Source organism: Apteryx mantelli, chromosome 5 (assembly GCF_036417845.1).
Source record: "Apteryx mantelli isolate bAptMan1 chromosome 5, bAptMan1.hap1, whole genome shotgun sequence".
In the NCBI taxonomy this organism is placed as follows: Eukaryota; Metazoa; Chordata; class Aves; order Apterygiformes; family Apterygidae; genus Apteryx; species Apteryx mantelli.
In genome coordinates this window covers 50042926-50069553 of record NC_089982.1, presented here as the reverse complement: position 1 = coordinate 50069553, position 26628 = coordinate 50042926, and the positions used below count along the sequence as shown (strand labels likewise).

General features: G+C 38.2%; 1 protein-coding gene across 1 annotated transcript in view; it reads right to left on the bottom strand.

Annotated features, from left to right (window-relative positions):
- Positions 1–26628, bottom strand: part of TENM3 (teneurin transmembrane protein 3) — a 334852-nt gene that overhangs the window by 153867 nt on the left and 154357 nt on the right. Inside the window, exon 3 of the mRNA XM_067297935.1 lies at positions 25135–25344. Coding sequence (XP_067154036.1) covers positions 25135–25344 — 210 coding nt within the window. The remainder of the gene's footprint in view (positions 1–25134; positions 25345–26628) is intronic.

Below are 26628 nucleotides of genomic sequence, written 5' to 3'. Positions count from 1 at the left end.
AAAGAACAGGGAGCTAAGCTTCCAAAATAGCTTTTAAATACTTTTTTCTCTTAATAGTGTTAGGGAAAAAAAAATGCGTAAGAGGGGGAGGCCCCCACAAGAACAAACTGAGGAACTATTGTTCTCTAATGACTTTAAATAAGCTTTTTAGGCTTACAGGTGAATTAGAACTTTGCTCTTCCTCCTTGTGTTTAAAAAGAATCTTCATTTTAGTAAGAGATTTTCTATTCTAATGACAATCAAGTCTAGTTAGATATCAATCAAAAGAACAAACCCATTGCAAAAGATTTCTTAAAAGATATTCTGGGTTTCCAGCAAAACTGCTTCCCTTGTCAGAAGTAAGACAGACTCATTAACTCTCAAATCAAACATAAACTTTGAATTGCTAACAGTTGAAACAAAAGCTACCGTTCAGTTTGACTGTCTCAATTCATGTTAACTTATCAACAAAACATTCATACCTAAAACTGAACTAAATCTACAATAATTCCAGAGTTATCAGTGGACACAGTGCATGATTCAAGTAGAAATGTGTATGTATTCAATCCTTATTCTGCAAATGCTGTGAAGGACAGCAGTATGTTGAGGAGCTTAAACAGACCATTGTTTAGCTAGTGGTAATGCATGATTCTGTTCAATAGCAAGCAAAAAATTAGTTGGGGGGAAAATTCTGAAAGTATTTTTTTAAAAAAAACAACAACCTATAAAACACAGCAAATTGTGAAAAATATTCTTTCTTACATCTAAATTCCAGGTATGTTTTCATAAATGACTAGTTTTTGCCTTTTCCTGTTTAGATTTTCATTAGGTCCTAGTGGTGTTATTGCTCCAAAGCTGTTTCCAACAGGTGATTTTTTCACATCAGTTTCTAGCTAAACTTTACAGCTCTTGCCTGAACCAAGATCCTTAAAAAAGCGTGGCTGATCTGTGTCATCGCAAGCTTTCCCTTTTAGTAAAACTGCTGTAGTTCTAAGATAAATACTGACTGAACAGATAAAGGATAGAGAAATCACAGCTCACAACTACATCCTTTGATTGAAGTAGCCAACTAGATAATATATGCATAAAGACCCCCAAAGAGCAGAACTAAAATAGATATTTTTGAAAAAGTAGGAAAAATAAGTACAAAGGAAATCACCACCATGGTACAGTGAAAAGGAATAAAATCCTATATATACTGGTAGAGAAGGCAGGTTGAATTCTAGGATGCTGCTGCCTTCCAGGCAATTGCTGTAGTAAGAGAGGCTGCGTCTTTTTCTGAGGTAAGTAAAGGCTAAATAAAATGATTCATTAGAGTTCTATGCCTTCTGGTAGAATTACAAATCCTGCATTTTAATTAGTTTTTAAAAAAGGGATTGATCTGAAATCTCCTAATAGTAATCTAATTTCTGCATGGACAGAATTTGAGTTTCAAGTGATTTAGTTTGCACAAAACAGGTAAACTCTCTTTATACCTAACAGCTGCCATTTCACCAAAAACAAATTTGGCAAAAGGGTTTCTCAGTATGCACTTAGAAAAAGCCAGTTTACTTACTGCACAGCATTGCTGATTTGCAATGTAAGCTATGCAACAGTCAAGGGTGATAAGATATTACACAGACACAGAGCCACAGAGGAGATGAATGACTGAAGTCCCTGAAAGCCACCTTCCTTCCAGTCCCAGGGAAACACCCTCTATTTCTAGCATAATCACGCCGCCTCCCCCTGAATGCACTCCCTTGGTCCGTCTTCTGGTTAAACTATCATATGGGAAAATGCCTTTCTTTTGGTCTTCGGCTGTAATCCTAACGGCGATGACAAGCAACCAATGCATGGGGGTGGCGTGTGATTAGGAGGGAAACAGACGGTCTCAGACTGAGAAGTTTGATATTTAACACGCTTTTATAACTACTACTGGGGGCTAAAAACAAACATTTCAGGAGGGAGGACTGTCTAGTGGTAAGACCACCACAGAGGAAGTCAGGATATCTCTTTTTTTATTCTTGGGGCACAGCCAGCGGCTTGCTGCGCGATCCCAAGCAAGTGAGAACCTTTGTCTATCAAGTGTTCCAGCCTCCAAAACTGGGGAGCACCACCTCCCAACCCTCAGTGGGTTGCAGAGAGCAATTAAGCATTGAAAGTTCTTCACTGATTTCAAAATGACAGATGTTCTACGGATGAAACCTGAACAGATATGAAAGAGGTGATAAAGGTCCTCTCCTCTCAGATTGAATTTATGATGAAGAATCCACAGACCAAACATGTCCCCGGACAGAAGAGAAAGGGTAGTTTGTGTATTCAGCTGAGGGGCAACCCATGCTGCCACCAAAGTGGGCAACAGAAGGGAATATTCAAAATACCAGATTCACTCTGATATGGGTCAAGTTTCCCTCACTTTTCCACACAGACTGCCTGTGGGTGGGGAAGTGCCTGCAATCCACTGCACCTGCTCCTGCAGAACTCCCTGCAGTCCAATTTCTCTGGCTCTGTGCAGATGCAAGTGTGAAATTTTCACGCACACCCCCTTCCCCAAAGTGCAAGGTTTCGCAGGTTACACGCAGTGTTACAGGAGAATGTTCTCTCTTCCAGAAGCATAAGCCAACATCACAAATACGGTAACATTTGCAGCAAAAGCATACTGTAAAGTTACTAGGTTGCTTTATAGTCTCAGGTGAATTAAATCTGTTAAAGAGAGATTCACACTTTGGAAATACACATTTTTAAAAGAATAAACACAAACAAACAGTGAAGACTTTAAGGCACATTAGCTGCAAAAATTACCTCAGAAGAAAGGAAATGCTTTCAGAAGCTGCAAACATGGACAATTAGTAGCATTTCTGAAAGCTGAAAGTCTAAATAGCTGTCAGCAAGTGTAACTTATTTACAACACCAAGCAGACAGATTATCAACAGAACAGAAGCACTGATGAATTGTGGAGCCTATATTGGTAATAAAAACAGTGTAAAGCCCTGTATGTGTGAACACCTATTTTTAAATAGGTACTTTTTGGTCCCAAGTCTTCTTGTTTTTTATTGTCTACTTATACATTTAAGTAGTTGTTACCATTTAATAACAATCATTGAATAAAATTGCTTTGTTACTCTTTAGAACAAACCCTAGAAAGCAAAACCAAGACTTTGTAGATAGCCTCAAAGATTTTTCAAATATCTAAATACCAATGAGATACTCAACAGAGGTAAAGAGCTATTTTAAAGATTAGTGCAACAGTTACAAAATAAGATTCTGGCATCATGGTATTTTTCTGTAACAGCACAAAATACAAGACTAATTTCCAAAATATTTTCTAGATCTCAGTGAAGTTTTGGGTGAAGACTTTCAAATGAATTGTGACATGTACGGGCTTTCTAGCATGTTATGTGTATTATACACTCTCCTTTCAAGGCAATCTGGGAATCCAGAGAAGTTTCACAAGTGGCTTCTAACACATTTAAGAAGAAGAAAGTATTACTGAGAAATTATTGTTTCCTCTGTGGTAACTCATTTTTTCCTTGCATTGCAGGTATCACACAAAAGATCAGGTACATCTTATGCAAATAAGCTTGAAATATTTTCTTGGTAGCAGCTCCAGATTTCTTGTATTCAGCTACAGTGAATGGAGATCCACGCTGCCATTATCAGCTCAAAGAACCAGTCATTACAGAGGAAGTAAATGTCCCTTTTTTAAGTATGTGTCAGTGTGGCTGTCACAAACTGGAGTGAGAAGAAAAATTTTACCAGCATGGTAGGAATGAGGAATGTCAGCCTCCTCATAGGACTTGTAAGATTGATCTTTAAAATACAGCATCTACCTAGCAAGTAGGAACAGTGCACAGCACTGGACAAATGTATGCAGATTGCTCCATTCCAGGAATCTTACTTCAGATAGCAAAAGCTTCTGAAAACAGGTGAGGGATTTTCAAGAGACTCCTAACAGTTTCCAGAAAAGATTCAGGGGGTTGGACAGAAATGCCTTGAAACAGGGCACATATCCACTAAAACAGGTTTCTTCAGCTAGAACATAGGTGCTCTGTTTTGAGTAACTCGAGCTTGCTCACCTTGCTGCCTATGTTGTTTTGGTGGACAACAGTCATTTTGAGGAAGATGTAAAAGATGGAACATCCCAGCCTTGATTTGGAGCGGTCACTGTGGTACAGACAGTGGAGTCTGCTCTCTGGAAATAGTCAAGAGAAGACCAAGCATGACATTATCAATGGACGCTGTGTAATACTGCAGCTTGGAGTTCATAGCTTGGCTAAGGAGAAGTCTGGTATTTTAAACAATAACCAATGACCGAAGAAAGTGGTGGGTAGCGAGGCATCAAATAGCCAGTTATCGAGGTACCAAGGCTCTCGTCTGGTTTTAGATCATGTTCAGTAACTTACATTCAGAACCTTTTCCAACTGTACAGGACTTCTTGAAACAGCAAGGAGTAATTCCTCTTCAAAGTACTTACATGGCTAGCGGCCACACCTTGATATGGTAGGAGTCGAGACACAAGAAAAACTTAAGCTCTGATCCTAAGAAAGACAAGGGATGTACTTATTCTTGAACTCAGCTGGTTGTGGCTGCTGGCATGCAACAAGTCTGCCTTGGCTAACAGCCAGCTACATGGATGAGTGTGTCTTGCTTTTGACTAGCTCTGACAGTAACCAGGGGGATTGGTGGAACTGGTGGGAAAGGATATAAAGGCATTCAGCAACACCCCTGGATCCCATGCTTCATCCAAGCTCAGAGACTTGACATTATTCTTGGGTTTTACAGATTTATCTGTGATATTCCCTAATTGTGGAATATCAGTGTGATAAGCCATTTGCAGTTCTTTCTAAATTTTCTATTTGGGAAACCTAACAGATGATTGCTGATTCCTATGTGAATGCACTCAAGCTTCACTGTGTCTTTCCAGTAGGACCTTCGTAGCTTCTTGAGGTAAGGCTCAATTGATGATTGTTTATCACGTCTCCACAACATAAAGTTGTAGAAAAACATCACACATGATGTTTTTTGAAAGATGATTCCTATTTTGAAACTATTTACATTCCACCCTTTGGCTTAGATCATTTTCACCCCAGAATGGTCTATGCAGGCACTACTGAATATTCCTCACGCATCTACAACTAAGAGAAGGACGAAGATCCACTGCTTGGGCCACCAAAATAAGTGCTTCGCAATACCAAAGTGAGAGATCATGGTGGCTCTTCTCTAGTCTATCCCAAGAAAGGAGGAAGGTTTGATGATTGATGTGCTGCTGCTCGTGCCAGTGTGGTTTTCCATTTCATAGTTATTAGCACTGCTAGTCTCATATCAGTTTTCATAGTCCCAGCTGTCAATGTTGAGCGGGCTTACCAGGTTTCTGTACGATGGGGATGTATGATCCCCAGATATTCCAAGCTGCATTTGTACTTCGTACAGATTCTTCTTCAACATAAGCAAAGATGTCAGATTTATTCCTGACAGAGTTAATTCTCAGGGGTTTAATGTCCAGGCCTTGTGCTAATAGCAGTACTCGCAATAAGCTTTTCAGTATTTTCTTCCTGATGAAATCAGGCAAATTCTGGTTACTGGTATAATGCCGTAAAAGCCAGTCCTAATCTCAGGTGGTGCCTTTCTCTTCTAGGTCAGAAACAACTTTCACTGAATGTTTGAAGAGATGTATTTTGAGTCCTGTTTTTTTTTTTTTTTTTAATTATTATGCATATAAAACAAGAGGGAACAGCAAATTTGACATCTGCTGGGGATGGGGTATTACCCAGCTATAAAAAGTATGTTCAGTGTCTATCAATTAATTGCTAAAGGCCATCTCATTAAGGGCTGAGATTAACCACATCCACCATTCTTCTACTATCTTTATTTATTTATCTTTTTTGGCAGGGTTCGGGAAACACAGAAATCAAAAAGTCATTAATGAGCAAATAAAAACTTGTTTGAAAAGCAAACCTCAAGAAAGAAGATGCAAGACAGCAGCTAGGTTTAGTCTCACTACCATGACAGTAAGAGGATCTCTGTTGACTTGTCATTTTCTTGCCCTCACATAGGAGCATAATGAGACCTGAGGAGCATGTGGCTCTAGGAAAGGCATTTACACTTACAGAAAAAGAAAATAACTCACATCATTGATAATATTTGCAGCACTGTTACAGTTCTTGAAATATGTCTGAATACTCTGCACTAATACTCTACATATTTGTGCATATGTATACAAATTTATTGTTAATAAAAGTATAAATATGTCAGGAAAAGTACATTTTATTATTACTTGATGAATATCTATTATGTTTGTGACATGTCCTTGCTATCTACTAGAACTCAAGTGAGAAGTTATTGTGTCTGTTGTTGCCTGTGATAATTTACATCTCCCTAGGGATAAGGGTGCTAAACTTTCTTCAAACCACTTATTCTTGGCACCAAAACTGAGCAATTATAGCTATGTCTCACACTTTGTCTTTTAAGGATGTGGCATGTTTATTGTTTGCAAGAGCAAAAACATCACTCCTCTGGTGATGTTTTGAAATCACTGGGTTCAGACAAAAACAAAGTGCTGCCTATAAATGAGATACTTCCTTCTATGCAGATTCTACTTATCTATTCAAAGTTTGTATACGGTTTCTATCTCCATGGCATATAAGTACAAAAGCCCCAGGCAGAAAAGTTTGCTTTTCTTGTTCTTTCTGTCCACAGGACAGAGGCAATATGGAAATTTCAATCAACAGTTTGGAAAAATTTCCACAAACATCTTACTTCTGTATTAACAACTACTGGCTGCTGATCTGGAAATGATTATATAAAATTAAATTGCAGATATAAGGAGCAATGGCATGTTGTGGTCTTCAAAGCTACAAGGGTGGCTAAGGGAAGTTTGATCCAGACTTGGAATGTATAGAATCATAGACTTAGAACTGCATTGGGCATGCCTACAACATAAATGCAAAACTTACAGCAGCTTGAAAAAAGACACCCAAAACTCAAGAACAAACCCCAAACCTGAATAATCAACTACATGCATTAATGCTGAAGAGAAATTGGTCTTCAGCTGCAAAAGCAAAATGTGAGACAATGCATAAGGCTGTCCAATAATTTATAATCATTGCATCAAATGAAGTATATGATAATCACAAGTACTTTCCATAAATCTAGAAAGTAATGTAATAGAAAATAAACAGCCAAATAAAATATGAGCAATTTTGAAAAAAAATAATTCAAGCCATTACTTCTGAATAAAAATTATATTAATCTCATTAATCAGTTCAGAGTGTCGTATTAATGAATGGAAATTACTTCCTTGGAGGGTGTTTCTTTTACAAGGTAGTTTCTTCTACAGAAGCAGTGTGTTTCCTTTGCAGACACTCAACACAAAAACAACCAAAGAAGTAATTTGTAATTAAAAAATTACAGGTGAATAGAGATTTAAAGGATTATAATCCTAGATGTGAAACCTACACAGGTTTTGGGTTTTTTTTTCTTTTCTTTGTGCACTTGCTTCTAAATCTTAATATAGCCTGGGTAATTCACATTGTTGTGTTACACAGTACATTTTTGCAGCATAAACGTAATAATGACATACCAAACATATGGTTGAGAAATACAGTTAAGAAACTCCCAGACTGATAAATCAATAATATAATTACAGTCAAAATGTTCACATTTCTAAAATATGACACAAGATTAAAATACAAATTTTTATTAAGTAGTAAGTTATATTCCTTGTCCTTTAAGAAAAATAACTTGAATATTTTTCTTTCTTTCTTTCTTTCTTTAAGGAAATACTAGCCTTGAGGCAATGAAATCCCTTAAAAATGCAAACAACTGGGAAAGGAAAAAACAAAGCACAGTGGCAAATGTGTAGAGACAACCACTAACACATGTCAAAAATGTTTCCCACTAGCATACAAGAGAATTAAAAAACACTGAACAAAGAATGGTGAAGGATGAGAAAAAAAAGGAGAAAAAGACAGGTAATAAGGGAAGGACAAAAGCATCCAAGAGCAACTTCTGTTCTAGGACATAATAGCATTATCCATCCTGGTTTTGTGATTTGCTTCAAAGAGTGATTTTGTTGTTGTTGTTAGTTTTGTTTTTTTTCCTGACCATGTTCCAGAGCACCTCACAGCTCTGCCGCTCACATTTTTCTTTCCTTTGAAGTAGCCTGGTCCCCACCATGCTCCTAGAGCACTTGGAAGAGATCCTTGGATCAGCACCTCCCCACAGATGTGCCTCGCACATCGCCCTGCTCCATGTTACGATGCCAGCTAATTCCTTCCAAGCGACCCACTTGAGTCCTTTGCAAACCACCCCAGCACAATGAGAGGGCTGCTTTGCAGGCTGCCGTATTTGTGCTTTGAGGGCACAAAGTTAAGGGTATCGCATGCCCAGAGTAGGCAGGAAGGCACATCAGGTCCTCTCAGATACTGCCGATGACCAGGCAGGGTGCTGGGACCAGGGCTATTGACTTGCGTGCTGGGCAAAAATAACTACCGAGATTTCTCTGAGGAGAAGCATAGATGTTTCCCTCCTGAAAGACTCTCAGGGTTGACCTTGCTTGCATGAACTGTGGGAAACACAGAGTCACCAAACCAGCAGCAACTTGAGTAAAAGCTTTAAAGCACCAGCTAAAATGCTAACTCTTTTTCCCAGAACATCTAAATTCTGTTTATCTACAGTCCATCAGTTAATCACTCATCTCACATGTAGACACAGATGTGTCACCACTATTGCAATCATATCCTGATGCCACCCTAATATTGTGATCCTTCCACTTATGCAAAAAGCAATCAATCTTTTTACGTACAGTGATGCTGCTGAAGTCCTACTTGCTGACTGCCTGTCACCTCTTGAACAAAAATACTTTATCTAATGGGACTATCTGAGCATGAAACACTACCAAGAACACAGTTTCTCAAACTGCTTTCAATAATTCCTTTATACCATTAATCTCTTTTGAGAAATCTGAAATTCCAAACTTGAATTTTGTCTGGTAAAAATCTGACTTTTAAAATATCATCTAATAATGTTAACAAAATTCTGGGGGGAAAAAAGTAAGATCCTTATTTCTAAAACATACTAATTTCTATAACAATCATTAGAACAGCTTCAGCTGCTAAAATCTAGCCATATGCGCAACGTTGTGCATTGCAAGCAACAATACAAAACCGTATAAGGTGGGAATAGAAGAGATGGAGAAAATGGTTGGGGTAAAACAACAAATAGAGATGTTAATTTTTGTACAGTGAGCGTCAAGAAACCACTTTATATCAAACCCACACATGAAAGACTGTGGTGTTTCAGGTTAAGTGAGAGCATCTCACTGAGAAGGCAGAGATCAGCTACTCTATATAGCCAACCTCATCACATTTCAGGAAATTAGTGCTGTTACCTGTACCAACATCTCCTTCACTTCAGCTTTTAACCCTCTTACAAGCACAATGCGGTATCCAGGAAAATCTCAGTTCCCGGGGGCAGGACAAGGAGTCCAGCACCCAAAAGGTTAAGACTATTCTGCATTGTTAAAACCACCTGAGACTGCTGCTTTTCTGCATCTCTCTCCCATTGCCCTCTCCCCACAACTGCAAACTCCCCCAGTAACCACAACAGCCATCAAGAGAAAAGTCTGCCGTTTTTTTTGATTAATTTTCATCCCTTCTAACAGCTTTCCTGCCACAAGAGTGTAAGTGGGATCAGAAGCAGACAGGATGTTAGTTTTCATCCCCAATTATAAAAGAACTAGACTTCTTATAAGCATTTATGTTTGTGTTTTGTTGACCCTTCCACAGATGGCTGGAATGCACTCAGAAAAGAAAAGAAGAGTTAAAGAAAATTCTGGATAATGAGGACTCTAATATGGATTAGAAGTAAAGCATCATTTTTATTTTTTGTTTCAAAAAAACATACACACTGCATACCACTATTTCTTTAATGTGGAGACACTAATATCAAAAAAGAAATACTGCATGGTTATTTTAATTGTGTAAAATTTTAATTGGCATTTATTGCGTAGGGCTTCAGAGGGATAGGAGCATGGAAAGCTGATTTTTTCATTAAATAGCTGCCCAAGGCAGATACATTCGTAACAAAGCACCTTTTCATGAGATATACCTGTCCCATGGAGAGAACAACAAAGGCAAAGAGGAGGGGGATGCAGGAAGCTTGAACAAGGAGAGGATGATATGAAAAGAGTCCATTAGAAAAAAGAGAAAAGGATAAAAGAGAAAGTAGGAAGTGGGATGGAATGGCATGGAACGCTCCAATAAAGGATAAATGACTTAATCAATGAGAAGGAGAAGCCTTCAAAGCAGATGAGGTAAAAAGAAGGAAAGGAGGAAATTAAAAGAGCACACTTAAAGGATGAGAAGGATTAAAACTAAGACGGAGCAAGTGGGAAAAAAAAACCCTCCAAAGAATGTGGGGGAAAAGGCAAAAAAAAAAAAAAAAAAAAAAGTCCACACAGATAGAGCACTTCAGGGAGCAAAAGGCTCCTGCCCATTTGTACCTACTATATCTTACATTTGACTACATGGCATTCCTCAGCACTTCTGACTGCTGAGAGAGGTAAAAAGATGAGTCTTCAGGGATGGAGGTTGGGGCAGATGTGTCCAGGGCTATCTCTACTTTCCTGTCTACACTCACTCTTCTCTGCTTTGCGTCAAGGTGCCTACCAGCCATTAAGATTGGAAAGAGCCTGGGAAGAACACCTCTCTGACTGTTTTTCCAAGGTGAAGGGTAATATCAGAAGAAACTGCCCCCTAACCAGCTGTGGACAGTCCTGAAGGAATATGCGATTCATGCCTGCTCTCTGTAAGAGACCTGAACGTTGGACGACAGCAAAAAACGATACGGGGTGGTGGATGAGCAGTTTCCCTTATTCATTCATTTACTCTTTCCCACAGCAAAACCAGGCTTATGATGCTCACTACCACGCCACAGCATTAGTGTAGCAGTATGAACCATCATTCATGCTATGGTAAACAATGCACCAAGAAAAAGGGGGCTAATATTCCACTGTCTTTTGAGGATTCAGAATTAGAGGCTTTGATGTACCACCATTTGGCTTTGCTTGTGTCTCGCAGCCACTGTTAGCAGACAGATATGGCAAGGGGCAACTTCTTTCCCTCCAGAGATGTTCACGGGGTGCAGCAGAAATGGCATCCCATTTTAGGATTATTAACCTACAAAGAGGCAGCAGAGGTTCACTCTTGGAGGCAGAGACCATGGCAAGAAACAGCCTGATACTTTTGTCAGCAGATAATGTGTTTTTTGACTTGTGGAAATACTGGATCCTCTATTGCTTTTTTCTTCTTCCTACTCAAAGATCTCTCAAGGAAGCAAAAAGGCGTAGAGCAGTATTGATGAGGAAGTGAAAGAGCAGCGAATCTTGAAGCTCCTGTACTTCACAGCTATAAGAACTTTTCCCAAAGGCTTTCTGCAGATGCTGCTGAATTGTTCAAGTCCTCATAACCATGAGAATATACTTCTCTCCATGTTTCTTTAAATACATTTCCAGTTCTGTTGCAATCATGTAAGTCCAGTAACAGGAGCCAGAGACATAAGTATATGGTAACTGCAACCTAATTCAGCCAGGATTTACACCTTCACTTGCACTTGTGTAAAGTGAGGGGTAAATATCACCAAAAAGGAGATTAGTGCATTGATTATAGACTATTTATTGTTCACATGATTTTACTATTTCTGGGTCAATGTCAGAGAGAAAACTCTATACTACTAGCCACACGGAAAAAATCTAAAAATAATCCATCTTTTAATCGGTCTCTTGATTTTTGCCTGCCTTCGAATTTCTTGAACTTTTAGTTAAAGTAGTGCCCTCTCCATCTCCCCAAAATACACACATAAATACCTTTTAATTTAAAACTGATAGTACTACAGGTTCAAAATTCATAGTCACGAACTGCGTGCTCCTTAAAGATATGACACAGAATGTAGTAAATCTGGCACAGACCACTATAAAAGAAAATCAGCATTGCTAAAGCACACATGAAGGATATGGAGGCTTCCCCAACTTCCTTAGCATGGAGCTAGTACTACCAGGTACTTGCACCTAGAGAGGTGTGGTTAAAATGCTCTCTTAAGTATTTAATTCTTTATTAGCTTCTGTTTTACCCTCTGTAAGGAATTTTCCATACACACATGGAAAAAAAATTCCGGTCTGTTGCAATGACACTCAAAAAAAAAAAAAGAAAAAAAAAAGAAAGAAAGTAATGAAACAAAGCAACATCCAAAATTTAAGATCTAATCAAGAGAATCTCCAGATTATCACATATTTCTTGAATAGAAATTTTGATCTGAGTGTTAACTGCAACTGGAGAGAGCAGCTGGATAAACCTGGGCAGGCTGTATCATTTTACTCAGATATTATTCTGCGGGTCGTCCTCCACAACATTAGCCATTTTAGTGTCTAGCTAACAGCATAAATAACTGTTGTACGGGAGGGAATCATCTCCCTTTCAGGCTCCAAACAGTACAAGTACACTGGCTGCTTCTGCACTCAGCCCTGCCTGGAAACGCCCCTCGGGGCTGCCTGTCCCAGAAGGCTTGCAAAGCAGTTTACTCCAGAGGGCTTTTGGGAAACTAGAAAGGAGTTTGAAAAATATCTAACCAATCCTCCCTCTCTGCCTTTGGGTCTTCTGGCTTATGCACACAGTAGCCAGAATTCACTACAATTATGGGAGACTATAAAGACTTTTAAACGGGTGACTCAAAATAAGAAATAATCCAACTTGAGTGAGGAAGAGATCCGTACGTGGTTCTGTGGAGCATTCTGATGCCAATTACTTTGAGTTACTCATTCAAAACTACAAACATAAAATATTCCATATTGCAAGCCACTGATGAACAGCCTTAAAGGCAATAGATCAGGAAGGGCATCCGAAGCAAAACACTGCAGTGACTTTTGAAAACTATACATTACAGGGCATAAATAACTTTTTAATGTATCTCCTGAAAAATACATCATAAAGACTTGATAAAGAAATATTATCTCTGAATCAGCCAGGTAAATATGCTAAAAATGATGTGCACCTAGAGACTCATAAGACATCAAAGGAGATGGAAATAGAATCTGAAGAGGAACCAGTTATTGTTTCTGTTATGGACGCTTCTTATCTGAGCATTATTTTAAATTGTAATGTCAAGAAAATTAAAAAGGTGAAGTGCTGCTTTCTAATCTTTCAGTACTGGTAAAAATTACAAATGAGTTAGTTAATGAAAAACAGATCTTTGGACACTTATCACAAGTTTATAATCACAACCAACTTCTTTACTAATATACAGCTGCTTTAAGAAACTGTATCTTTCAGCTTTTCCATTTTTATCACCTCCATCTAGCATGCCTGCTGGCAAATCAGCAGCATGTCAGAAACGGGCGAAGAACATGAAGATATACAAGTGTGAATTTCATGAAGTCTGTTGCTCCCTCTCTGCTATCTACTTTTGGCCAGTAAAACAATATAAGTACTTAGCTCCAAAACCCCATGTTGTGCATCTCATCCCAGTAGCAATTACAGCAAGAGTCCAGCTGTAAAAACCTGATGGAGATGCTGTGCAGATTCAAGGAATCAAAATCACAATTCATTAGCAGTGCTCCACTTGTTTTCTGAAGCATTTTCGATACAGGCATACACTGACGGAGAGCCACAAGGTCATTCCTGTTCTTGCCTTCTCCCTACTCAGCAGAGGACAAACCACCAGAATGCAACCCAGAAATCAAGATTACTACAGACACTATTTTAAACTTTTCCTGAACACACTGTAGGACACCACTGAGGAGAAAGAAGGGAGCATGTCACAAAAAAGGCCAAAATCAAAACAAAAAAATAACCATCGCAGTCTTTGGAATTACAAATGAACTCCTCAACAAGCCCCCTGACACCAAGTCCTAGAGACAAAACCAAGGGAAAGCTGGACCCGGCTTTGAAGCTTTCTGAATGAACTGAAAGACTCAAACAGCAGCAGCTGGTATTTTTACCCAGCAATAATCAAGTCAGCCTTTTGTATATTCAGTTCTCATAACATCTGCTTTTGTAGATACATATTCACTTATACGTTGTTTAAATAGTGCTAGTCAGTGTTAAATTAAGGATTTTAAAAATGCACATAAAAGAATATTTCATGTGGAGTCTCCAGGTTATGGCAACAATGAGATCAGTTTACTCTTAATTATTGCAAAACAGACTTATCAAGGCACAGATTAGTTAGACTGATGGCAGAATTTACAGTAACTTTCTTTTAATTTATGATTACCCTGCCTATACAGTATTTCAAAATGGAAATTTTTTATTACAATAAAAGTGTCCTGTTACATACACGGAACTACTCTTTTGCACAGTAACATGCTGCTAACTGTTATGGGATTTATATGCAGGAGAAGAATAGCAATAAAGAGGCAAATTAATTCAGTTTTCTGTAACCGTAGCAGCGATACTAGTGTAAACATACAGTATTCCCACAGAGAGAATATTTTTAGTCTTTTATAATAAATGATCATCAACTTAGCAGAAAGAAACATCATCCCTGCATGTTTTTTTTTTTTCCTGGCTGGGAGAAGGTATTTCATATGTACGGATACTAATGATTAAAATAATTCTACCAATTACTTCATTGCCTTCTACTACGCATAGTCAAGTATGTAATGCAATAAAGTATGCCTGAACGGTCTGTTTACCCCCCAGCAAGTTACAAGGAAAACTCTTCCCCCTTGAAGGGCTTGTCTCTTTGAAATGCACAGACTGGCAAAAAGCCAAGGGGAGCTGGTACTTAAGCAGCCCCGACTGAGCAGTGCCTGTGTGCATTGCAATCTCAGCCAACTGCAGTAAATGTTATTGGAGTTTTTGTGCTGTAAAATTGCTGCTTTCATGCCCACTGCATCTGACAATAGGAATCCTTGGCCATGCATGAGGGAGGCAGGCTGATGTGCCTTCTAGTCAGACCCGGCATCCTTAGAAAGTAGGGTTACTACTCCTGCATCCTCTTAATGGGCTCGTGACAAAGAGATTCATGTCAATGGTGCATCCAGACATAGATACTAAATGGAGAGGCCTTTTTGTGTACAAGGTAGAAGAGCGGAGTAATTATGCTTTGAGAGTAGTTCTGAAGCTTTCAAAAGCATTGATAATATGCTAAAAATGATGCATACCTAGAGACCCAAAAGATATCAAAGGAACTAGAAACTGAAGCTGAAGAGGAACCAGTTATTGTTTCTATTAATGGATATTTGTTATCTATCTTCCATTTTATCTAAGCATTATTTTAAATTGTAATGTCAAGAAGATTAAAAAGGTGAAGTGCTGCTTTCTAATCTTTCAGTACTGGTAAAAATTACAAATGAGTTAATGAAAAACAGATCTTTGGACACTTATCACATGTTTACAATCACAACCAACTTCTTTACTAATACACAGCTGCTTTAAGAAACGATATCCTTCAGCTTTTCCATTTTTTGAAGCTTTTAAAAGCATTGATAGTATTAAAAAATAAAGGATATAAAACTAATGGCATTCAATTGCTTAGCCCTATACCTTTCAAAGCAAATTTATAGTAAGTTCTCTTAAGATTTCAATCATCCAATGCACATTTATTTTTTACTTAGCGAATCAAGTGCAAAATACTCATTATTTCTCTTGTAAAGAACTTGCAAACGTCCTGTTTACTTCCAGCAAGCAGCATGCTTAAATCACCAGACCACCGTCCTCCAACTTACAGCTATCCAGAATACAGTTCAAATGGAAGCCAAAACCCACCAACAACAAAAATCAAATTTTGTTGTTTTTGCCAAATGCTCTATTTTTTGCTACAGCGACTTTTTCAACACCACAGGATAAAATGTATATGTTGCAGATGCATTCCAGTGACTCAATTCCTGTATTAATGCCCGCTGGCAACTTCCATTTACTCCAAGGGCAGTCTGGGGGTCCTTTGAAGCGCAAAATTAGGTCTTTCATGTCTGCATAGCTCTTATTTTCTTCAGCTGTAACTAAGGACTCAATCCCAGCTGAAGGAAGAAACTTCTTTTCACAATCAGCGGGACTGAATAGCACATGGTTCTCTTACTAAATTTATACATTTTGTACCAAGCTGGTAGGCGTTTGGTGCTTTCCAAAGCCCCAGCTCCTTGCGGTAACAGTGATTACATGAAGCGATTTTAATTTAATTAAAACAAACAACCAAACCAACCTTTCACAGTAGAGTGGGGGGGGTGGGGGGGGAAGACGATTAGAAAGACCAAATAAGAGCAGCCTAAAGACTCAGAAACCAGAAGATAAATTCAAAGTTTTATCAAAACCTTACAACTTTCAACTCAAAAAGGGATGGGTAAGATCTTTGATGTTCTCTTTCTAAATGAGATGTCTGAAAAAAGGTTTTGTCTGTAGTGTGGTTCAGAGTTAAAATATTACACCTTTCCCTGAACTAAAATGGTGAAAAATCATAAATAAGATTTTAACCTGTTCACGCAAGATACTTGAGTCTAATTCTGACTTCACACAAGTTATTTGCTGTGCATTTGCATGTCATTTGTACCTCTCCGTACTCATGGAGGTTGGAAGTCAGCCTAAGCAGCCGGGTAAAGTCCCCAGCTTCATAAATTATAACGAAAGTAAAATTACTATGTGGCTGTTCCTTCTCCTTTTATCTTTTGTATTATAAATTAACTTCCACTATAAATTTGTTAGAGCCTACTTCTCCTGACAAGAACAATACACCCTAGCTCTTGATTGTGACTTCAGGGTGCTACCGTTAACAAACCACAGCAGAACTTAAATTCAGGCTCCCTCTCTTGCAATTAGGAACGTCTATTCTGTAACCAAGGTAGTCAAAGGAAACAACGTGCGTGCAAGCATGGGCAAAGAGCAAACAGATACATTTTTGATTCCCACACTCATGTACAGACCCAGGCACACGTTTGTTCAATTTAAGCTATCTGACATTTGGATGCAGCTCTTATCCTCTTATAAAACTATCTTCTGTATTTGTATTTCACTTTATTTCAAAATCAATTTATCTTCACAGATTTTCTTACCATGCACGACTTTTTATAGTATGATTTTTGACAGGGAAGGGAGGAAGGGAAGAGATGTCTCTACATCACATCATATCCGCAATACGATACACAGTTGGCAGGTTGTCCCATCTGGCATGCATTCTAGTATAAGAAGGATAATTTGTCATTCTCAATCCTTTGATTTGTGAAGAGGCCGAAGTCGTCTTTGGAAAGATATCTTGCAGCTAATGATACAGGAGGTGTGGGGGAGACTGTTCCTTGAAGGCTACAAAGGCCACAATCTAAGGAGAAATAATTGGTCTTGGCTCTTCTATTAAGTAACGGAGATCGAAAACTACAAAAAATTTTAAGAGAAAAACAAGACTACAACAATCAGATATGAGAACTAATTGCCCACCACTTTGCAAAATTTGATTTTGGCGGGGTGAGGGTGAGATGGGGGAACTTTAATTTGCTCTCAGCAAACAGGCTGAATGCTTAATTAAATTAAATTGAACAAATGTACATTTTTGTACATTAAGGGAACAATAATGACAGAAGTTTGGCTGAGAAGCCAAAGTAAAAGAATAAAAAGACAGATTAATGAAATCAAACATCAGAAAGGGATCAAAAATAAATTGGCTAGCATTCAGGACACATTTGTTAAGTTTTTAAAGCAATTATATTTGCCCCAAGCATGCAGAATAGATAAATTAGTTGATCTGTACCTAAAGGATATTGGCCTTTCTGCACTGTCTGATGCTGAATGCAAGAGATTAAATGCCTTTGGAGCTACTGAGGAAGCACTGAAAGCGTTGCTACACAGTGGTTGAAACATGACAGTCTCTGGCCTCAGATAAAAATCAGCATAAATCTTTATGGAATGTTCCAGTCAAGAACGAACTTATTCCACATTTACAGACAGCTTGTCAAATATCACTATCTGAGTTTACAGGTATCAAACACTTTTGCTTACGAAATATTTGCACTGTATGCACATGCCCAAAAGACATTGTCAGCTTTTATTGAGAAGAGGCAGTCGTATTTTGTAATTTTGCAGGATAGGAGATGGTTTGGTAAATGGGAAGGGAAAGCGGCTGCTTTGCAGATGCTTTATTGTGGAAGGTGCGGACAGCCTCAGAGTGAAGCCTGGGATACTGGACAACCTGTGGTTTTCAGTTAAGTTTAAACAGAGAACCTGTTGCCTTGTGCATGCTGCTAGTGAATGAGACCCAGCGCAGGTCAGTATGATAATCTGTTATAAACTGCAAAGTCTTGTATTTGAAATACACACACATATTACTAGAAAAGCTCCAGGAGGTTACTGCAGTCTACCTTCTCCTGGACCAATACAGGTTTGTTCTCAGCAATATCATTCTGATGTTTTTGTTCATTTTAATTTCATGTTACAAGTGACAGAGCTTCTGTCATTTCCCTTGGGATACCCCTAGACATCTTAATACAGTGCACTGGTAGATCATTTTGCCTGATACTTAGCCTAATCTCTTCTTTCCTTATTTCTATTCTATTGTTTTTAATTATATCTCTGTGTTGTACACTAAATATTCCATTCCATCTTGACAGACTTGTTTCTCTTTATCAGCTCTTAATTAGTACTTAGGCTATGTATGGAGTAAAAGTTTAGTTCTCTCACCTATTCCTATGTATTAATTCCTCTGACTTCCTAATCACTCTGATTCATATGCTTCTGAACAGGAGAATAAATAGTAATAATAGTAGAAGCAATAATAAGAGAATTTGACAGTAACTTAAAAAAAGCAAGAGGCCCCAGATCAGCATCTATATGCCATTAGTGCGATGTCTATGATACCCTCTTTTTTTGTATGTCTGGCTCAAACTGTACTTGTTAGTCAGATCACCTTGCAAATTAATCTCTAATTTGCTGTTCAGTATCATTAAAATTCTCTATTTTTTCCCCCTCAGATTTCTCCTGAATATTCTGAATGTCAGATCAGCTTACATTTTTCAGTTACAATTTCATGTTGTTAGTTTCCAGTCATACAATTTATGATCTTTCCTTGTCCTTTTCTATTAACTTTCTGTTCCCAATTGGTGCTCAGAACTCTCACTATTAAGTATCATTGGGAAATTTTATTATTGCCATTTTAACTCCCTCATCCATATAATTAATGATGATGTTAAATAAGACCAAGCTCATAGCATATCCCTATGATATTCTTCAACATAACTCCTCCAAGTTTGATCCATTATTTTTAATTTATCATCACAGACAATTTCAAACCAAACAGAATTCATTTTTCAAGCAACATTTCTGAGCAGCACTGTCAGACCTGTAAACAAAATATATGTACTGACATAATGATGACAAATCTTAATTTACCTTACTGATTTAGCTTACTGATAACAGCTAAAAAAAATTCAATGGATAATGATTTAAGAAGACAAGGAAAAGAGGGCACTTGGATACTTAGAGCGTTTCCAGGGAATTCTGATGGACTGCCAATTCTTTACTTAGAATAATGAAGAAAAAAAGAAACAAATTTACACTTCACTAAAAAAGCCCAACCAGCTTTTAAGCTTTCTGTCCTAAGTCATCATGTTTCTGTTTCCTTCTCCCTCAGCACTTTTTATTCTCCCTTTGCTCCCCAATAATCAGAACTAAATTGCTCTTTATTACACAGAACATGACAGCCCAACACGCCAAGCTCTAATTCAGCACTGCATTCAGCTCCCTTTGTGGAGTAACTGCAGCAATGCAAGGATGCTTGAATAAGGGCTGGGAAGGGTTTTGCAGGACTGTTACAAAGGAGGCACTTCTAAGACATTGACTTAACCTGCCATGGGTCTTTTCAGTGTTGATAGGTTATTTCCAACCTTTGCCAAAGCCTGTGGGGCCATGGATGGAGAAATCACATTGTCCCCTGCTTTTGAGGCAAAACAGGAGCTCTTCCCACTCGCAGGAGCAACTGCAAGAGCTGCAAAGGAGGCAAATGTGCCTTAAAGCCACTTGCTCATTCCACTGATTTTTAACACAAATCCCTGTGTGTACTTCCATTCATCCTTCCATTTCTTATGTTTCTGGAGAAAAGGAAACTGTACAAGAATGGCATTGATCAGTTATGGTGGTATACGTTAACTGAAATACCTGGCAAGAAAAATAAAACATGATAGTTGGAGGGAAAATCTGAGGTTCAACAAAAAAACCCTAACAAAATCCACACCTAAACCTTGTACATGTGTTGCTCATTACTGCTTGCCAGGCTTGAGCATTTGGCCTATATTCTCCCAGGTGCTTGTACAAAAGCAGAAGGTCCTGACACTGGCCTCTGGACAGTATGGTATGATAAAATATTCATCATTTCTTTATGACAGACACTTTTGTCTAACTTCTCCCATCAAGTTCTACTGAGTCATCAGGAACAAAAGGCCTCAAATTATGTTTTTAAAAGAATTAGACCATATACCATGCCATAGACCATATAGTGTCTGTAGGGTTAGATGTCATACATTGAGGCCTCTGAATATGAAGAGCTCTTGTGTGTCATCATTCCCAAATTCATTTGGTTGTTTTCTCTCTTCCAAAAATTAAAATTGAAAGTTGGGCTCCAGATTTCCTAACTTACTTTCTTTGCAGGAAAGGTTAGCCATTTTGAGCCAAAAAGCCCAATCAATCTACAACCTCCATGTGGCTGGACAAAATCTTGTTTACTATGTGTCACCTGGCAAATCCTTGATCAAGGACGACTGTAAAACACTTGTTTCAAATCTTCTATCTGACAAACTATCATCACGAGCTGTTATCTAAGAGGCACAAGAGCTTCATACAACTTAAATGTTCAAATACATGTTACAAATGCTGCTGTCAAACAGATATTTCTCTATTTTGTATTTGATAGTTCTGCCATAATGTTTCTGATTTAGGGGTAAAACCCCCCAAATCTGAATTTCTAATTCAGACTCTTCATCTCCATTGTCAGTAATAAGCATTAACATTTAACTATATCTTTTCTCCATAGTCTCTGCTTAACTTGAGAACTTAGCACTGTATTTTCCACTACAATAGCTGTGTTGAAAGATAAGCTACTAATTTGAACAAATCCCTTCCAAATTCTCATTAACCTATCATTTTCAGTGTAAAAAGTTAAGCAGCTTATCAGAATGCTTAAATATAGACTTTATGTGACTTCTATTGTTTATAAACAGACTTTATTACATAAAAAGAAAACCCCCACCTTAGTCATGTTTATAAGAGTCTCCTCCTCCCAGCTCCCTAGCTCATTCTCCCTCATTTAAAGAACTGTTTTTCTTCCCTGGGGACATATTTGGAGTGCCCCTGCTTCTTATAAACTGGTTCAGCAGTCTTTCTAAGAACAATTTAAAATTTCCAGGAGTTCTAAAAATTGCTTTTATAATACCATTCAATTGTTCTGAACTCCGTAGACAAGTTGGCTGACTGCAAGAACAGTTGGTGTACTGAGCTGCACCGTGAAGAGGAGGAACAATAAAAGCTAGAATAAATTGGGGATGCTGTGTAAAGGAACACTGTTAAGATTGATGGTCCTAAAATTTACCTCCTCCTGAAATTTATACATATTATCACACCCCTTTTTACAGAAATGAAATGATTCTTGGCAAATTGTCGACAGCACTTTTACAGCCTTACTTGAACTGAATTTTTTAAGGTACTAGCAATCCCTCCACGAAGATCTTTTCTCCCCACATGTAGTGAACATAGGATAACTAATTTTAATATTTCTATTTTCTCTTTTAGCTAATTCCTTAAATGAAAGCTAATTCCCACTGGTCAGCAAAACAAACTAATCAAGCCCAAAGGCTTAGGTAAATATAATTCTAAATACATAATCAGATTCTTTAAAATTTGAGCTAGTTGCTACACTGATCAAATGAACTGAGATTAAAAGAAAACAAACAGATGTTTGCACAGACTAAAGAAAGAGTAATTTAACTTGTTATTCACATAAATTCAATATAACTGAAAACAGTTCAATAATACAATTGTTTTCAGTCAGTACCTTTTTCATCCTAAACGCTCCTAAAGTGTTGGTTTTTTTTTTTTTCCTTAGCCAATATAAATATTGGAGAAATCATCCAGAACAGAGCACTGGAGCTATTTTGCATCCATTAATATTAAATAGCATGAAAAGTTTCTTTTGCATCCGGATGTATTAAAAGAAGGCTAGTAAAAAAAGCCCAACCTTCTTCCATTGAAAGCAAAGTGCTATATTTACTATATCACTTAGCATATTAGCTAAAGAAAATACATTACTCAAATAAGAGTGTATCAAGGTCAAGATTAAATGACCTCAACTTTGGAGGGTAGATCTGCATACTGGTAAAACGGCTATGCAAATAACAAATCATTCAGTACAAGAAACTTGTAGCTAACCTACAAACTATTAGCGTCATTATTAAATCCTACTGTTGTCTGTTTTGTAAAGACAAGAATATGTTTTCTTCTGGAACAGGCCAACAGCTTAAGATACAAGAAAGCAGCTATTGGCAAAGCCATGTCTTGGATGAAAATATCCCAATTTTCAGGCAATGCAATCACTAACCCTGGAGCTGACTGCGCAGCTGGAACCAACCCTCTTATCAGAGCTCCTACTGTCTTCTCCTCCTCTGGGAGCAAAGCAAACAAACCCTACTTACTTTATGGCAGTCACAAATATAGTATCTGTGGTTAGCAAGTTGAAATGCTTTTAAAAAGTCTAATCTTGTGGAGAGAGAGAAAGATCATTTACTGTATTATATAACTGCCGGTACTACTAGATTATGAATGTGTATATATATCTATCTATATACATCACTGATTCTGATTCTTTGACAGGGTTAAGTAGAAACTGCAAGCACGTCTATTGGACATAGAAATTGAAGTGATGAAAGGAAGGGGTGAAAGAGAGCAAATGTCACCCCTATCTTCAAGGAGGGCAAGGAGGAGGATCCAGGAAGCTACAGGCCGGTCAGCCTCACCTCGATCACTGAAAAGGTGATGGAGCAAAAAAGTCATGGATACCATTTCCAGACACATGAAAGGGACGAAGGTGTTCGAGAGTAGTCAGCATGGATTCACAAAGGGGAAAACATGCTTAACCGACCTGACAGCCCTCTGTGATGAGATGACTGGCTTGGTGGATGAGGGGAGAGCACTGGATGCTGTTTATCTCAACTTTAGCAAGGCTTTTGACACTGTCTCCCGTAACACCCTCACAGATGAGCTGATGAAGTATGGGCTAGGTAAGCAGACAGTGAGGGGGACTGAAAATTGGTTGAACTGCTGGACTCAAAGGGTTGTGATCAGTGGTACAAAGTCCAGCTGGAGGCCAGTCACTAGTGGTGTCCCCCAGGGGTCGATACTGGGGTTAATATTAACATCTTCATTAATGACCACGATGAATAAAGGAACATGTACCTACACAGCAAGATGGTTTTCCCTTCTGCTTAGCTACAGCCTCACCAAGGACAACTTTCTCCACATACATCAGTGTTAACTCCTGTCCTGCTTTTGACTTCCTATGGGGCTAGCTGAACTTATTTTGGCCTGTCTGGGGTGAAAGGGAATATGGAACATTTCTCAAAGGTGGCAGACTCAGACTGGCAAGCAACTGTTGAAGATTTCAGCAGCAGCAAAATGCTAAAACCTAGAGGAATGACGAATACCTATTAGCTTCTTAAGGCTTTCTAAGAGGCTAGGGGGTGTAAGCTGTCCAACCCCCAAATTCAAAATTTTTAGCAGTTTTCTGTTGCTGTTACATTTTTTGTTTTTAAAAGAAGGTCTGGCAGATATGACAGCAATCTAAACGTGCATTGACTTACCAAGCTAAATCAGGCTACCTTTCAGATAATGCATAGATTGTTTAATAGATTTCACATTCATAGATATAAAAGAAATGAGACATCTTCATAACACACCCTGATTATGACAATGTACATTACCATGTTTTTCTGAGCCCTTCACAGATTAATATTGAGCAAGTCATTGAACATGCAAAAATAAAATTATCATTTTTATTTTTAAAGATCTTAATCCAAGCATCTAACATAGCAACTTTAATTTTTCTAGTAGGCCATGCTGTCTTTCCAAACAAAAAACCCCCAACAATAACAAAAAAAGAAGCTGTCAAATCCATGTGCACAGCTCTTCTTAGCACATTGGTCTCTTAGATACTACACCAAAGCCATGCTCAGAGCTGGGGCGAGAACACTGCTTTTGCTCTGCAACATCTATCTGCCCAACAAACTGATGTGGAGTCCACAGCCAAAGCGCTTCTCAAAACCCCCTCTAGTGGCTAATCTGCAGGACAGGTTTTCACACTCAAAAGACAAAAGTGGTCCTAAGAAACCAGTCTTGTCCCAAGCTTTGCCAATCTGTTGGGGCAGGGCCATAAATTAAGAAATGATTTTTCCTGTCCCACTACCCCAAGAAAACATATTCAAGTCATACAACAAAAATGCATCCCTATGACAATTTATATATATTAAAAAAAAAAGCCATAAAAGTTTGGTTACTTTCAGAATGAAGTATAAAGGGGCATTGGGGTTTCAGGTACAACATGTCACCGTTCTTGGTTACTAGTACTAGCATTAGCAGGTGGGAGGATGGGAAACATGGATACACGTATCTTTGGGGCCACCACTCCCTTCTCTGACCACGTAACTGTCTTCATCCGTATATATTTCCTCAAGCTAGAGCGCCCTGGCTGGTAATGTGCACATCCTGCTCTCTTGCCCCGGGGAAACTAAAGGAACTGCTGGAACTTGCTGAACTCCACGAGGTAGCAGAAAATGCTCTTTACATTATTCTGAAGCTAAACATCACAGCGGTTTACCCAATTGCAGCCTGCCCTTTAAAAAGTACCACAACTATAAGCTAGTCAGACACTTGCTACAAGTTACAATACACAATAAATCATTAGTGGCTTTAGCTACATGTAACAATTGCATTTAAAAATAACTTAACTTTTAATATATGAAAGCTTGTTTATTTATATTAAATGTTATTAAAAGTTGTTTATGCTACAGTATTTTCAAAGTAGATACATCATTCGTGATATTCAAAGGAAAACACGTTTAAAATACGAAGTCATTTTAATTTCCTTAATTCTTATCAGGCAATTTCGTAAGAGGATGGAGAATAAAAGTGTATTCAAACTATGGACAAAGTGTCCTCTTCTTACCATGACCTGGGACAGAAACTGAAACAGTACCGGTCTGCACTAGATATGAGCTGGCAGTATAGTCCTCATCTGTATCAGAGTCCTGAACTGGCTGGCTGGCATTATTACTTAATAACCACCTCTGGTTGTCATGGAGATTGGGTGATGGAGGAGGGGAGTGTAAATGTTCAATAACTGATGGACTAGATGAGGAGGATGGCATGGGAGGACCTATGAAAAAAATAAAAAAAATTTAAAATATGGGTCAAGACATCACATGAACAATAAATCAATTCTTTTTTGTGTCACTCAAAGGCAAGTAAGCTACTTGAAACAATAAAGAGAGATGGACAGAGAAAATATGACAATAGCAATATAATAAATTGTTTTAAGTGCTATAAAATACACAATGCAATGCTTTAACTTGCTATTTCAATGCCCAGTGTCTATCACTATCTGGAATCCCAATGTCTTTGCAAAACAGAATGACAGAAGAAAACTTGCCAATTGAAATAAAATATTTGCTGTATTAGCCTTTGGAAAATACAGTATTTTCTATTTTTTGAACATTTATTTTCTTAGGCCATTGCCGTAACTAAAGTAATTTTGTTTTGTCTAGAGGATATGAATATTTATATACATAAACATGCATGCATTGCACTGTTCCTTCATTCTGCTCTCTCCTACTGGGTGAGTCAGCAGAATAAAAGTATTCAAATATATGGCCAAACACATGCCTTCTTTTTTCAGAGGAACACTCCTGTATAAAATCTACTTATGGAAGAAAATAATACAGACAGGCAGAGAGACAGGAGTAGTTTTTCCAAGCTCACAGATATATGAATCCCCCCTCTGCCGAATTTCTACAATATGAATTACCCTGACAGGAATAGTATTAATAGTATTTAATAGTATTCTTGAGATACAGATACTATTTAAAACCCATTAAAATGTTTGATCCATCAAACTTGAGCTCATCTGTACAAGCTGTTTTACTACATGCATATGCAATGACTACGTTCCATCTCTACATCTTGAAAGCATCACACAGACGTCATGAAGGAAGACAAATAAAGATCTGGGATATTGTAACAACACGTGTAGGTATTAATAATGCCTACATTAATACATCTTAAGCAGTAAAGAATGCGTTTCCTAATTTACCCTGCCAGTACATTGTTTTTTTATGATATTTAGTCAGCAGAGATCTCTCCCAAGGTGTGCACGTACCTAATCTGCATGGGACTGCTATTACGGGAGGCTCGCCTCCTGACCACAGACCAACAACATCTGCTGCAGGATACTGGAGATGATGACCTAGAGCAGCATCAGTATGACATAGAGTAACATGTCACACACAATTATGAACAACTGCAGAAGGTCAGCACAGCACTGTCCCAGTATGTGGATGGAGGACCCGTGAGGTGCAGACGTCAGCGTCTGCTCAGAGGGCTTTCTCACAAGGCACAGGGAAATATTCCTGCTCAAGGCCGGGGACAGCACGCAAACCAAAAC